Below are 16,170 nucleotides of genomic sequence, written 5' to 3' on the forward strand. Positions count from 1 at the left end.
TTGCGAATTAAATACATATCTTTTTTGTGAATAAGGATCATAATACTAAAGTCTTTCTCTTTAAGAGGAGATATGTATATATTTATTAACTTATATTTGTTAAATATATGTAAATATCTTTTGTATTATATATATATATATAAAATCTACACAAACATCTGTAAATAAGTAATATAATTTTCGAAACAATGATTTTTATATAGATATTATAAAAAAAATCTTCAGTGCACGTTTTAAGAAATAACTTTATTTTCGAAGATATAGTATATCTTATTGAGAATAATAGGCGACAGACAATTTGTTTATTAAATTCTATATTATAAATAAAATTATCAGATGATTATATATACATATCTATTATTAATAATTATTAATAATTATAATTAGGGCAACCAAAATATGTATAGGGTATCTTTTTTTATTTGACTAATAAAGAAATAAACTAAATACAAATTTGTTTTATAAGAAATTGTGCATTTTGAGTCCTATATATTACAGCATATTTTAGTATATTTCATACATAAGAGCATATTTTTGCATATTTCACCCACACATGCACAATATTTACATATTTTATCTATTTTTATTATATATTTCACATCGTTTTCTAATTTAGGTTTATGATTACATTATTATAAGTAAAAAACTTAATTAATATTTTGAAAATTTGTGCCATAAAAAGTAATTTTCAAATGCATATATTCCTTTCTTTAAAGCATTTTTTCAATTTCACAGAGCATATTTTAGGCGCTTAAAAAGAGATTTTTACAGCATAATTTTGGGATATATTCCTTTCTTTAGAGCATTTTTTCAATTTCACAGCATATTTTAGCGCTTAAAAGGGATTTTTACAGCATAATTTTGGTTGCCCTAATTATAACAAAATAAATGAATATAATTTTTTCTCAATCTTTTGAAAAAGATATTTTAGTATTTATCATACTTCATTATAGTTTATCTTTTATTATGTCAGTTGTCTGTCTATTCTTTTGTGCTGTATTTACATTGTATTGTGAGCAGCTATCATGACAAAAATCACGTATTTCAATCCGAATGTTAAAAAGATTTATTATCACACTTATATAAGTTTGCGTTAATTACACACATACAATAATTTATTTTATTTTTCTTCAGTTATCGCGCATACGAAAAATGAATATTTACTTGACTCGAATCCGTGTATATTTTTATACGAATATTTTTTACATATAATCGTGCAAATAACAAATAACATATAAATAAATTATTTGTTTTACATATATAATTTTTTTGCTGTTTGAATATTTCTAAGCCTCTTCCTCTTTCCTTTTTCCATCATTTTAAGGTTTTTGGATTTTATAACTATATTAAAAGCTAGATAAATTCTACAATTTATATTATTTATAATTAAGTATAAATCTTTTAACATTTGGGATTTGTAAATGAAACATTATATTTTAATAATTATTTAATATTTTATTTGGTTGATATAAAAATTTGATACTAGTAAAAAAAAATTTTATTCACTATGCCAAATAAATGAGGAAATATAAATAGTAAAAAGTAAAAATACCTAGTACGCAACATAATATGTATTAATATATAGTATTGTTTTCGATACAATGCAATTTTTTATTTTAACAACATTTATAAATGTTATATATATATAAAATTTTTAAATGTTATTAAAATAAGCATGTTATTTCATTATCACAATCGTCAAATCTATATATAAACATTATAAACATTACGCATATCGAATAAATGGTAAAAATTACTAAATATATTAAAATATATAGCCAATCTTTTTATTCAGTAAATATTTATTTTTCATCAACTTTTTTTTCATAAAATCTTATTTTTATTACGTAAGAGTTTATTATTTAAGAAAAAACTAATTAACTTAATAATTATTGATTCTGAAAAAGTACAAGTTTTTTTAACCATTACACATTTTTTGTAATTCTTGTAATTGTCTTCGGAGCTGTATAGTTCGCAGTTTATTTAACGCTATTCTTTTTTCGAACGTTTGTACCAAAGGCTTTGTAATGTTTTCTGTTATATGAACCAATGCACGTGTCCTGACTGAAAATAAAAATTATCTGAATTGGATTTTTTAAATCTATGTTTAATCCAGATACTAAATACTATTATTTAAATTGTATTTTTAATTTATAAATAAATATATATATGTATAAATGTATATATATACGTACCAGCATCATTATGAATACTGGCGAGGACATCTGGATGATCTTTACAGGCTTCAGCCATATCTTCTTCTTCTTGTACCAAAATTTTCGACAAGTCTGTCATTGTCTGCAACATTATTTAATTTCAGATAGAGTTCTCTTCGCTTTAAATTTCTTTATAATAATACAAAAAATTAAAATCTCTTACTCTTAAACATCTGTCTGAAATATCTGGAGTATGTATTATTTCTAATGGTATCTCTGTAGCTTCACCATTATCTGATTGAAAACAATTTAAGAAGATTTCATGTTCCTTTAAAGTAAAAAAAACATTATTACAACATTTATTTATCTGTATATTATAATTTATCTACATAAACGACTTTAAATTATTCCATAGAATATTTATCACATAAGTTAATGCACTAAAAGTTTTATATTGATTATTGACAATATCAATTTACTATTTATTAGATAAAACTGAAGATTTGATTTTTAGCTACATAAAAGTTACATCAATAGCTGTGAATTTATTGATAAAGAAATTAAGATAAAGAAAATATATATACTTTTGATTCTTTGCCCTCTGAAAATACTGAGAATATTAAGCCTACAAAACTGTGATCCATTGTTTGATAAGTAGCTTGAGTTCTGACATCTGCAAAACAAAACAATTTAATGTAAACATTTTTAATGCAAATTATATTATTTAAACGTTTTAATAAGAAAAATATTTATAATACACACCAACATGTGATGGACAAACTGTAATATGTGGATGCGAATGATACCAGCCAAGGACACGCATAGGTCGATTTAATTCTACAGTTAATCGTTCAGCTTCAGCAGCAGCTTTCAGTAATTGCTCTGACGATATCTCTACTCTGTCTTTCTTCTTATCTAGACGTCGCAAAATAATAACAGCTGATATTTTTGCTACTCCACACTCAAACTAAAAGGGGGATAATTAATGCTTTGATTGCCTCATTAATTGTACAGGAAATAAAGAAATATCATGAATAGATGTTCTAAATTCCACATACATTACCGATAAGTAAGCCCATTACTTCAAAGTTCTCTGTGGATAAAGCATGCTGCAAACATACCATATAGACATCTGTTTGCAGCTCTACTTTTTGCAATGGAGAGTCGTCCATTGTTTATGAAGATATTAAGCCTTTGGAAATGAAATACACAAATGTGAATAAATTTATAATTGCTGAACTTTATAATCGTATTTGAGATATTACAAATAACGCTCTAGTTGCTTAGATTTCTAGAACAAAAATATAGTGAGTATAGGCCTGTTATTCGTAGCTGAACTTCTGCTTTAGTCAAAATTTAGAGTTATTTTCTGAGAATGAACAAATATATACTATCATGTATGTGCGTTTTATTTTATTAAGAGAGTTGCTTCTTAGACAGAGAGGTTTCTGTCTCTCCCAAGCTCCTTTAATAAGACAATTATATATACGGACGAGATGACGTGATAGTATAGTAATTTATGCATAACCTACATCACTTCTGAATTGACGCCCACGTATATGTTTGTCCAACGTTAAATTAGGTGTACATGTAGTCTGACTTCGAGTAACATTTTTTCGTGTGGAAACTGATGTCATTAAGATATATTTAGTCTAGTGCGTTACTTGCATGGTCTTTCGAATGTTGTTTTTTATTCAGCAAACAATACCAGCGGACTATAAATTGACGAGTCTTCAGTGGTCTGGAGTCCAGGTAAACCCGATAACCCGTGGTGTGTTACAGCCGAAAGCCAAACCCAAACGCGAGTCGACAAATCTCTTCCTCGTCAAAAGTCGAGAGAGAGAGAGAGAGAGAGACTGAGAAAGAGATTCTCCGCGTTCCTCGCTCCCCCGGTCCAACGATCTTTTCCAATCTTCCTCTTCGCCTCCTTCGCCACCTTCTCACCGTTAACGCAACAAAGACGACGGAGCGTTGTGTGAATCGGGATTGATCATATTACGATTATATTACCAATTTACGAATATTTCGCTAAAGTGAGCGTCAACATTCAAGAAGTGTGAAAGGGAAATCCCTAAATTCCATAGGATCGTATTACGTGGATAAAGTCAGATCGCTCTCGCCGTATGTTACGCGTCACGTCGTAAAGTGCCAAAGAATCAGTTGGCGGAGATCAATTCTAGTCAATTTCGTTTGATCTATGCTGATTTATGCCGTTTATATTTGACAGGCTTGTGCAACGCAATTATATCGTGGCGTACGCCGGATATATTTAATACGGATTTTAGCGCGCGAGAACGGAATATTTAGCGCGTGCCAGCGTCTATGTGTATACTACTGACCACATACATGCAACGTATATACGCACACACGCGCGCGCGTGCATACATGTACATACACACTTCTTGATTGCTCGCACAATCCCACTTTTACCCACTTTGGAGTTTAATCAGAGGTGGTGTGATGCGCGTACTGTGATGCTCGAAGATGCTCGTAAACAGTTTTTTGTCATCGCGCGGTGGGGTAAGTCGATAGATTTTGAGGTTATGTTTTGTCACAGGCTAACTCGTAGCCTAAATCGATAATAATTTGCGAACTCATGAATTACATTATCTTTAACAGCGTGAAACAATTAACAACGGCAACACTAAGAAACTTGTCGCGTCATGGTAGATAATCGAACACCCATTAATTCAGAAAATAAGTATGGTGCAGTAAACACGGATCAGGACAACCCAAGGGAAACACGCGTGAAAGAAACGATGCCTTCGGAGCTGAGGTCGGTCAGCGTGGCCGACTGGATCACAGTCGCGGTCCTCTGTTTCGTAAATCTTATAAATTATATGGACCGCTTCACGATTGCTGGTGAGTTACTTTGTTTTAGGAACAATTGTTGAATTAATAGATTTCTGAGAAATCTTTTACAATTTGTAAAACGATTTCCTGAATAGAGAACATCATTTCTCTTTTGGTTTATACACAAATACTTAATCTTTTATTTCAGGAGTATTGACGTATGTCAAGCATGACTTTGAGATTGGTAACGATAAGTCCGGGCTACTGCAAACAGCGTTCATTTTGAGCTACATGGTGTTTGCGCCATTATTTGGATACTTAGGAGATCGTTACAATAGAAAATTTATTATGAGCGGTGGTGTATTTCTATGGTGCCTAACGACATTTATTGGTTCTTATATGAAAGTAAGTATATCTAGGGTCTCCTTTTTTATTCTTGTACTGAGCTGAAATTTCTTTCTTGTCTTTGCCAAATATTAAGCATATATAATAAAAGAGTACATTAGTTCAATTACAGAAAACATCTTTTTTTTTAATATGGAATGAACCCTAGGACCTCTTTCATCAACTTCTGGTTAAATTAACCAGAATCTACTATCAACTTGCAGAAGTGTTTTAAATTAATCTACTATCAACTTGCACCAGCAGTTTAATATATCAGAACGTCTTCTTATTTTTTCTCTTCTGAGATAAACTGTGTTTAGTTCTCAAGTTGGCGATGGTGATGGTTGAGTTAATATTAATCATAGTTGGTGGAAGAAGCTCTTATACTTAAAGTAAACCTATAATCAAATATAAGAATCTTATTAAAATTAGATGTGTTATTGCATCACTCTATTAATACCAGGTTGTATTCAATGAAGAGATTCATTAACACATCTAATTTTGTCATGTTCAAGAACTTATATGAAATATAAATTTGATGTGTAATATTTTTAATTTTTAATTTATTTCAGACCTTTGGATGGTTCCTATTCTTTAGAACACTTGTTGGCATAGGAGAAGCTAGTTACTCTACAATCGCGCCAACAATTATTAGTGATCTATTTATAAAAGATGTACGTTCTAAGATGCTCGCCCTATTTTACTTTGCTATTCCAGTTGGAAGGTACGTTGATTATGCGCTCCATGATTAAAATATATGTTGCTTATATGTATATATTATTTTAGTGGTTTAGGATATATTACTGGAGGTGAAACAGCTCGTGTTACTGGTGAATGGCAATGGGGGTTGCGTATTACTCCAGTATTAGGAATTGTAGCGATTCTTCTATTACTCTTTGTAGTAAGAGATCCTATCAGAGGTGAACGTGAAGGAGGTGTTCATTTGACAAGTACCACATGGTCATACGATATCAAGCAGTTATTAAAGAAGTAATTATATTAGCAATATTATTTTCATCGATTATATTTTTTTCATCGAAGTTGTATTATTATATAGGATTTATTTTTTTATTAATACTTTTATTAATATTTGTTTGTCATATCAGTGATCTATGTCATCTATTATTACTAGAGATGCAAAATTACTGTCAAATTCAATTTTACAATTACTTAAGGTAAAATTACGGTAAAATGGTAATTTATTGGTAATTTTGGTAAAATTTGTTGTTTCTTATAGTTTTATGCACAAATAGACTGAATTTTCGTACTTATGTATTGTATAAAATTATACAATCATTCAATATTTCTAATAGGAATCGCTGATAGAATAACAGGGCTATTGACTAAATCTAAACGTACCCTATTGAAAAAAATTATGTCACAAAGTTACATAATGAAATCATGTAATTAAAACATGTAAATCACGAAATGGATTGTTCCAAATCAATACATGATTTTTTAAAATCACGTGATTTGAAAAGTTATACGATGATATATTTTTTTTTTCTATTTCTATCATTTAATTTTATAAGTTTATAAGATATGAAAAATATAATTTAAGACTACTGTGTACCTGTCACACTTTTTGTTTTCAAAATTTTAATAATTTATTTAAAGTTTCTCTAGTTACTACGTACCTGTATAGTTTCTTAATTATTATATCAATAAGTAGTATCAAAATAAAAATTTAAATTAAATAAAGTGTTTTTAAACTTTTTAACTTAATGACTAAATGTACTCTTATATCAAATTACTTTATTATTTTTATAATTTTTTTAAATTACCATCTAATGAATTCAATTAAACTTTAATTATTTTTTCACTGTGAGTTATTTAATTGTATTTAAAAATCGAATAATAGTGCCACTATCACAATGCACAATGATGTTAAAAAAAAAGATAATCAATAGAGATTGATTTTAAATGCAGTGACAAATGATCAAATTCAACATTAGTTTTTCTAATAATTTCTAATAATTTGCAGTTAATACAATGTTTCTTATATTATTGATTTTCAGTTCAAGTTTTATGCTGTCTACTGCAGGATTTACTTGCGTAGCGTTTGTCACTGGTGCACTGGCATGGTGGGCGCCAACATATTTACAATTAGGTTTCCAATTACTTCCTTATGAAGCAAATGTTGATCCAGAAGAGTAAGTTTTTTTAATATTCACATATTATAGTATGTTTATTTTATTATAAAAATGTATATTTATACATAATTATACAATTGTATTTATGTGTGTTATAATGTTTCAGTGTTGCATATAAGTTTGGCTTAATTGGTATGGCATCTGGTCTAATAGGTGTACCTTTAGGCTCTGCTATAGCACAAAAATTAAGAACTTACTGGCAACAAGCTGATCCTTTGATATGTGCCGTAGGCCTTTTAATAAGTGCTCCTTTATTATTCTTCGCTATGATTACTGCCAATACAAATTCTACTCTTTGTTATATATTAGTATTTTTTGGTCAGTTATCATTAAATTTGAATTGGGCTATTGTAGCAGACATATTACTGGTAAGGAACAATATATTAAATATATTTCTTTTTTATGATTATATTTTAATAAACTTAATTATTTTTTATTATTGTAGTATGTAGTAATTCCCACAAGAAGGTCCACAGCAGAGGCATTCCAAATACTCATTGCACATGCTCTTGGAGATGCAGGCAGTCCTTATCTTATCGGACTTGTATGTAAAAATAAACTCACTGTACTAATATTACTTACTAAAATATTAATTATTAATTGTTTTTAGATATCAGAAGGATTAAAGTCCACATTCTTGCCGGATGTAGGAAGACAATCTGATATTTATAATCAAAATATAGCCGTCGAGTTCCATAGTCTACAATATGCAATGTTTCTTACAATGTTTGTAGAAGTATTTGGTGCTCTATTCTTCTTCCTGACAGCATTGCATATACAGAAGGACAAGGCATTAGTCGATCTTGCTATTGCGGGTAAGTAAAAGAATATGTCTATTATTAGTTGAGGCAAAAATCGATGTTTAGATAACGCACTGTGTTTTGCATGTCTACAGTTGAGAAATTCTTACTAATAGCTTGATGTTTGATATATATATATGTATACATATATATACACATACATATATATAAATATTGTTATGAACAATTATTATTGAACTTGTTTTCATATGTAAGATATATTAGTGCAAGTATAAATGGTTTTTGCAAGAATACTTTTTATATTTAGTGTCAAACATTATATATACATAAACATTAATATATCTGTCAAAATTATCACAACAAGTAAATTCTATCAAAATTTCGCATACTTTAAATAAGCATGATTTCATGGAAAATTATATTTAATTTTTTTTGCATTTTCAAGGATAAAGTCTGTATTTTGAAGAGATTTTGAATAAATTTTGAATTTATCCTCTCTTGTCTTCATTCTCTTAAAAAATAAAGATGTGTTACGTCTCCAAAAAATTGCATAATTTGACGCACTCTACGAGACGGAATGAATTTTTTTTCGCAAATATGGTAATCATCTTAAAATTATTAAAATATGGACTTTTTCTGCAAATTAGAATAAAAGAAAGTTTGTTATGATTCTTCGCCGAGTTATGGCGTATAAAATTTATCTATGCATTTTCGTCAGTTGTATTATGCATGCGTGCGTGTAGTAAAAAGAGGGATGTACCTTTACATTAAAAATTGCATATTCTGAAGATGAAACGGATATACTCTCGTATACAGTTTTAAATGTATACGAAGATACATCCTTCTACTCAATACGCGCGCACATACACACGAAATGCGCAAAATCTGATTAGCAACCTTCGCGTGATGCGCATCGAATAATACTACGGCTGTGTTCCAAAATTTACTGCCAGTACTGAAAATCTATAATTTATGTCACATGCACTATAGATTTTCAGTACTGGCAGTAAATTTTGGAACACAGCCTACATAATGCTGGCGGTAACTGAAAGAGATGCATAAATAACCTTGATATACCACGAAATAAAATCGTAACAAACTTACTTTCTTTGTAATTTGCAGGACAAGTCTATTTTATGTTAACCATGATACTTGGAAAAAATTAATTTCATGCATTAGAGTGCGTCAAATTACGCAATGTTTTGGAGACATAATACGTTTTTATTTTTTCAGAGACGGCAGAAGAGGAGGAAATTCAAAATCTATTAAACGTTCCTTAAAGTACGGATTTTATTTTTGAGAATGGAAAAAAATTTTAATACAATTTTTCGCTAAGTTACACTTATTTAAAGTTTAAGAAATTTTGATAGAATTTACTTTTTGCGATAATTTTATTAACGAATGTATTAAGTAAAATATCGAGTGCTCATACATTATCTGGTAAGTGTGATACATATATTGAGATATTGAATAATGAAGTAGATGATTAATATATTATGTAATAATACTGTAATATCGCATTAATAAATAAACATATACATATAACATACATATGTTACTCCTGTAGTCTAGGTCTGGTTGGAATGTGAAATAAAAATTTGTAACTAAATTAAAACATTCTATTTTTGCACAGTGCATGAATTGTTCGCAACTTTGGACTTACAAGCACAAGCTTTGGGACCAAAACGAAGGTAGTATACCTACCTTTATTACTTGCAATATCATTTAACACGTTAAGCGCCATAAAACTTGTCTACTGAAAGATATTATGTAATATAAAAAGTATATATGAGAAAAATATATAACAAATATTTGCGTATATAAATATAATAAAATAAAGTGTGAAATAAAACAATGAAATAAAATGAAAACAATGAAATATTTTATAAAATTGCAGAGATAGTTGGAAAAATATTTATTTTTATTTATGCACATTTTATTTATTTATTATATTAATTTTTTATTAATAAAATTAGTAATTTTAATGAGAAAATTGAAAAAAATATTTAGATTGTTTCTTAAAATTTATTAAATTTATAATTATTTTTAATTATAATTGTAATTTTTTTAATGTAAAGTTTATTTAATGTAAACATTATTCTCCGAATTTTTGTAAAATTTTATGTATTTTTAACCGTGGCGCTTAACTTGTTAAAATTTAGGATTTTTTTACATTTATGTTTTATTATATGATCAATTGTTTTATATGCGGTAATCTTGAACGTTTTTTATAATCTTGAATTTTTATTTTATATTCCACCCAAATATATATTACAAAGAATATGATATCCACATATTTATAATAAATTTCTTAATATAGAGACATTTATGTGTTTTTAAAAGCAAATAATTTAATCATATTAATTTTGTTATCAATTTTCCTATTTGTCTGTATAATATTGCTCTATTAAAAAATGGCGCTTAACGTGTTAAGGAATGAGCGAATTAATTGAAGATTAATATTAATATAATGATTTTAATAACAAATCTCTCAATCCACAAATAATTTAAATTTATGTATACACTGTTGATATATCTTACAAATTGATAAATAATTATTTTCTTATTCTCTATTATTAATCTTTTATATGCATTTTTATTGCATTTTTATATGCATTTTTATTGCAACTTTTCATATATACAATTTTACATAATTATGTAAAACATGAATTAGTACATTTATTCATTATCATTTATAACAAAACTTGCAATCCCATAATTATGGTAGTAATATCTTTTTATAATTATAATTTTATAATATTAATTTTTATATGTTTCGGAATTATTCTATCTTAAAATATATTGAATTTATATTTACTTTCATAATCTTAATGTATATGGAATAATGTACACATTCCACATACATTATTATAGGCATAATTAAAGCTTTATGTCTTTTGTTTCTTTAAATTTATTAGTACAAATAATAAGCAATTACGTAATGTTTTCTAAATAATAAAGCTACATTTTGTATACAAATTTTTTATACTAAATCTAGAAATATGTTATATATATGTTGGAATTTTTCAATACGTTAACAAGTTGTGTATTTATATTTTAATACTTTAATACTGGATTTATATAAAATAATTAATGGTTTATTATTTTTGTTATTGAAATATTTTTCAGAAATGGGCTATATTTATCGTAAATAATATGCGTGATATTGTCACATGGTTTAGTCTGGAATGTGCATGTAGTTATTTTTATATAACATACAAACATCTTTCTTGCAGACAAATGTCTAGATACTAAGAATAATGGGCAAGCTGAATCAACGCATTTATAGATCATCACTGGGCCTCCCCTGATAATATGCTGTATATCTGGTACATAATTTATTTTCATGATTTTATTATTCTTTTTTTTGTAACTTGATTTGGTAATCAATTTAATTTGGTTTTATATAAATGGTTATAATTTTCTATTCTGTAATAGTTAATTTTTTGTATATACAGGGTATCTCACCGTACAGTACCTTCACAGTATATTCTAGAGACAAAGTACAGTAAAAATCCTAATATGAAAATGTTGAAGCTTAGAATTTTTTACCTTTAGAATACGCTATAAAAGTATTGTACGGTGGTTGTGAGACACCCAGTATATACTTATAAGTTAAACTATGTATTAAGAAGGGGAAAAATACGTATTGACATATATTTAAAAAAAGATGTTACACGTATTTATTAAATTATTTATTTTAAAAAGATACGATCAATACACAGATTAAATTGTAATGATTAATTAATATTTGAATCATTTATATATATATGTATATATACATCTTTTTATATTGTACATGAATTTAATAGTTTTTTCTATTTGTAATTTTCATTTATAGTTATCTATTATTTATAACTATTATATCTATTCTTAATTCTTGACAATTCGTGAATACTTACGAAAAAATATCAATATCTCTTTATATCAAATAAGACTCAAATTTAAATATTTAGTCTTTGAACTAAATCTTTAAAAAAATTTAAATTTATTTAAGAAATGTCAATTGATTTTAAAAGAAAAATTAGTGTCTTTTTATATAATTAAATTATTAATATTTAAAACGCAATTAAATAATTAAATTGATTATCAATTATCATTTCATACTATTTTTTATATTGGGTTTTTAAATCATCATATTTTTTTTATGTATAATTTCTACAAATACTTTCATCTTTCCTCTTTTTATGATTTATATTTTATAAGGATGCATGAAAAGTTTTCAACCCAGGAATATGAAGCTTTTTTCGTTATTTTTATTGTTTTGATTTCATGTTTTCCCCGTAGATGTCATAAGTAGAAATGTAACTCACGAAATAATTAAAAGTTTTCTATTTCTATTATTTAGACATTTTTAACAATTACAAAATTTATATAAGGGTTTAATTTAAATAAAATAATGTCTTTAAATAGTTAGATAACATGAATAGAATATATAGTTCAGGCTTGATATTTCTATTACTAGAATTTACTTATTATTAGAATTAATACTTACAAAATTGATTTTTACAAATATTTATTAATTAGAATGAAGAAATCATATTGTGCAAATACTTACAACAAAATTTAACATCAAAACAATGTGATATCATCTTTTAGACTGATGAAGCTTGCCTATAAATCTATGTGTGGAATGTAGCATAACTAATAGACTTTATGTATATTTGTGGATGTATGTTATATGGACATGGTACAATAATGCATGTATTTACAGATTTAAATTGTAATTTGAACAGAGTGAACGCATAATTGATTTTATTAATGCAATTATATGATTTGGTTTGTAAATGTATAATTTTATTTGTCTATATATTTTGCTTTACAAATTTGTCAGTATGGATAAATATATTGAAAACTAAATAAATAGGATTTCAAGATGCATTACGCACAATTTATGCTATTAATATTATTATTGCTTTAAATTTTTTATCACAATAAATTTTAACATTTTTAGCTATATATAGATTATAGATGCTTGAAAGATTGCCAAAATATTGCTTATATATACCTGTTAAGTCTTCGTTAATGAATGTATATTAGTTGTGTGTGTCTACTATCTTTTTATTACTTTAGAAATCGTATTATATGCTGTTATTACATAGGAACAAGAGTCTTCTTTATATTTAATGTTAAGCATTTAAATACTATTTAAATGTAAACAATGCATTTTATTTTTTTATAATTGGAGAAATATATAATATATAATATATACGTATATACTTCAAATATATATACATATATATACACATTATATACATACAGAGTGAATCTTAATGAATATCTCAACGTTTTACCATGGGAGTAAATTATCGATTGTAACACGTGAGAGAGAAATCCACGTATAAGGTTGCATTTGGAATCATCAACCGAGTGCCTCCGTGTATCGTTTTATACTTGTTGTTCACCCAATGTTAAATAAGGATAAGATACCCGGATGATGTTTCCGAACGCAACCTAAAAAAGTGAAATATTCATCTTCTAGGGTAAAATTTGAGATATTCAGTGGGTGCATTCAGAACGACAACTGCTCAGTGAGGGATTGTCGTTCTGAATGCACACTTTAAGTTTCACTCTGCGTGCATATACATATACATATAAAATTAACTAGCTCCCATAAAAATATAGGAATTTTTCGAATAAAAAATAATGTGCAATCTTAATACAATAGTGCGTATGAATGTGTATAATTTTTATCGTATACAGAGTGGAGTAATAACTTTCATCTGGAATTTCTTCTATTTTTAGAGATATAAAAATAATTATGAAAATTGTATAGTATCAAATTGATTATAATATGCTAATAATAATATTTCTATGAGTGGAGAAGCTTCGGAGAATTTAAGGTCGCCTTTATTTTTTTTATATATTATATGATTTTTTACATAATTGATTTTTTTTATTCTGCATATAAATGTATTAAAGTAGAGTTATCAAAAAATTAATAGTTTACGAGATATTTTATATTTTATTCTGACACATAATTTGGAAATACAAAATATGTCGTAAACTATTCATTTTTGGTAACTATGTCTTAATACTTTTATGCACAGAATTATGAGATAAATTACTTGGTGTAAAAAAAATACAGTTTCTATTAGAAAGAAATTTATGCAATTTGCAACATACATTATATACTTTTTTTTTAAAAAACGATGCACTTTATTTATCAGTTGATTCATCTCATCATTTGGTGCATAAAAATGCTAAGGTCAAAAGATTAATAATGTACGAGATATTTTATATTTTATGTCAAAATGTGTCAAAATATCTCGTACTACTGATTTTTTGATAATTCTATTTTTGATACTTTCATATTCATAGAATAACTATAAGAATATTAAATTTTAAAAATCGTATGATACCATTTAAAAAATAGAGGTGATCTAGAGAGGACCTTTAAAGCATTTTCGAAGTGTTTTCAGAAAAACTTTTTGCATATTATAAAAAAAACTTGCATATTATAACTCTCTTCAACTCTTTTGATACTACAGAACTTTCGTAATTAAAATATTTTCATATCTTTAAAAGTAGTGGAGATATTCTAGGTGGAAAAAACTTCATCCTGTATATTTAACAGCAGACTTTCTATCTGGAATTGCATATATTATATAATAAGATATATTGATAATTTATACTATTTTCAGGTGGAAGTCTTTCCGATTCAGTATGTATTTGCAACGACGCAGTTAACAGCGAATTACAAAATAATACAAATGCTATACTGGAATTTAATAGACACGTGGAACCATCTGATTAGATTTTTGTAGGGTCTTAATACTTTAAATAAGCTATGAATGAATAAGCTATATAAATTATATTACAATATATTTGTTTTTATGATATAAAATGGTTATTGATACAAAGATACATGTATTATGCGCAGAGTGTATATTTGCAAAAAAAAGTTTTCATATAATCATAGTAAAGAGTACCCTCAGAGAGATAGTCACAAGTTATCACTGTTAATAATGTACAGTACGATAGATTTGCAAACAATGAAGCAAACAATGAATTAGAGTTTGGATAAAAAAAGAGAGAGATACACTAAATCGTACAATATTTTTAAATGTTATATTTTTGTAATAACTCGTATTGCAAATTTATGTAATGTATTATTACGAAATCATCACATAATAGGCTAAAATTGTATAAATAATCTATGCGATAAGGTTGTGTTATAAATAATTAATTTAGATAGTATATAAGTATTATTTGATTTTAATTTATCAGTATTTTCGTACTCTGTTTCAGCATTAAATTAAAAATGCTAACATTTGTATGATTTCTCAAGAGACATTTTCAACAATGCTGCATAAATCTAATTTTTTATATATAAAGGTTGTAGCAATTATTACTATTGCAGTTTGAATAAGTCAAAGACATGTGTAGATACTAGATACAAATATTGAATATAATCATAAGCATAATATTATATTTTTTCTTGAAACGTTAGAATATATATTTGGACATTTTTTAGAAACAAAATATATATTACAATTATAATATATAAATTATATTACAATATATACTTAATAATACCAAATATATTTAAATTTAAAATATTGTAGAATATATCAGAATTAACTATCTTTTTCTTCCAGTGATATAAAATATTGATTCTTTCCACATTTTTTAATAAATAAGTCTCTTTCAATATTAATATCTATAATCTCTTTATAAAGCAAGTTTGAAATATTTATATCTATATATATATATATATATGTCCATACAGCACAGAATTTGCAGCAATATCGCTGCAATAACGCTGCAATATTGGTGCAACTTTTGTGCTGTAGGAGTGTGTATGTATATATGTATATATACATATATATATATAATTAAATAAAAGTATAATATTCTGTTATGTAAAATGCATCTTAAGATATTATTAAACGTTATAAATAAAATCTATAAAAAAATGTG

At 26.4% G+C, this 16,170-nt stretch overlaps 2 protein-coding genes across 4 annotated transcripts; one reads left to right on the forward strand and one right to left on the reverse strand.

The window, feature by feature from the left end:
• Nucleotides 1-1,900: 1,900 nt before the first annotated feature.
• Nucleotides 1,901-3,941, reverse strand: LOC108731818 (lys-63-specific deubiquitinase BRCC36). The gene is made up of 7 exons (XM_018462335.1): nt 3,865-3,941; nt 3,215-3,348; nt 2,919-3,123; nt 2,741-2,829; nt 2,380-2,484; nt 2,196-2,298; nt 1,901-2,064 (listed from the first exon to the last, which is right to left on the reverse strand). The coding sequence occupies exons 2-7, from the start codon at nt 3,326-3,328 to the stop codon at nt 1,919-1,921; spliced, it is 762 nt and encodes a 253-aa protein (XP_018317837.1). The 5' UTR covers nt 3,329-3,348; nt 3,865-3,941; the 3' UTR covers nt 1,901-1,918.
• Nucleotides 3,942-4,266: 325 nt separating this feature from the next.
• Nucleotides 4,267-15,302, forward strand: spin (lysolipid transporter protein spinster). 3 transcript variants are annotated; one of them, XM_018462332.1, is made up of 11 exons: nt 4,267-4,288; nt 4,384-4,676; nt 4,776-5,018; nt 5,158-5,354; nt 5,906-6,057; nt 6,120-6,323; nt 7,352-7,486; nt 7,593-7,854; nt 7,932-8,030; nt 8,097-8,301; nt 14,892-15,302. In XM_018462332.1, the coding sequence occupies exons 3-11, from the start codon at nt 4,820-4,822 to the stop codon at nt 15,002-15,004; spliced, it is 1,566 nt and encodes a 521-aa protein (XP_018317834.1). In that variant the 5' UTR covers nt 4,267-4,288; nt 4,384-4,676; nt 4,776-4,819; the 3' UTR covers nt 15,005-15,302. The 3 variants fall into 3 exon arrangements, with proteins under 3 accessions (XP_018317834.1, XP_018317835.1, XP_018317836.1); XM_018462333.1 differs by lacking the exon at nt 4,267-4,288 and adding an exon at nt 11,484-11,576 and having other exon boundaries at nt 4,597-4,676; nt 14,892-14,958; XM_018462334.1 differs by lacking the exons at nt 4,267-4,288; nt 14,892-15,302 and adding an exon at nt 9,481-9,563 and having other exon boundaries at nt 4,597-4,676.
• Nucleotides 15,303-16,170: the final 868 nt, after the last annotated feature.

This window comes from Mycetomoellerius zeteki, unplaced genomic scaffold (assembly GCF_001594055.1).
Source record: "Mycetomoellerius zeteki isolate Tzet28-1 unplaced genomic scaffold, Tzet1.0 scaffold138, whole genome shotgun sequence".
NCBI classification, from domain to species: domain Eukaryota; kingdom Metazoa; phylum Arthropoda; class Insecta; order Hymenoptera; family Formicidae; genus Mycetomoellerius; species Mycetomoellerius zeteki.

Excerpts from the sequence above, each read along its gene's own strand:
- LOC108731818 (XM_018462335.1), bottom strand. The coding sequence starts at position 3,328 with ATGGACGACTCTCCATTGCAAAAAGTAGAGCTGCAAACAGATGTCTAT. Across the intron at positions 2,830-2,918 it reads AGTTTGTCCATCACATGTTG|ATGTCAGAACTCAAGCTACT; the intron begins GTGTGTATTATA and ends TTTGTTTTGCAG. Across the intron at positions 2,065-2,195 it reads CAGTATTCATAATGATGCTG|TCAGGACACGTGCATTGGTT; the intron begins GTACGTATATAT and ends TTTTATTTTCAG.
- spin (XM_018462332.1), top strand. The coding sequence starts at position 4,820 with ATGGTAGATAATCGAACACCCATTAATTCAGAAAATAAGTATGGTGCA. Across the intron at positions 6,324-7,351 it reads ATCAAGCAGTTATTAAAGAA|TTCAAGTTTTATGCTGTCTA; the intron begins GTAATTATATTA and ends ATTGATTTTCAG. Across the intron at positions 7,855-7,931 it reads TTGTAGCAGACATATTACTG|TATGTAGTAATTCCCACAAG; the intron begins GTAAGGAACAAT and ends TTATTATTGTAG.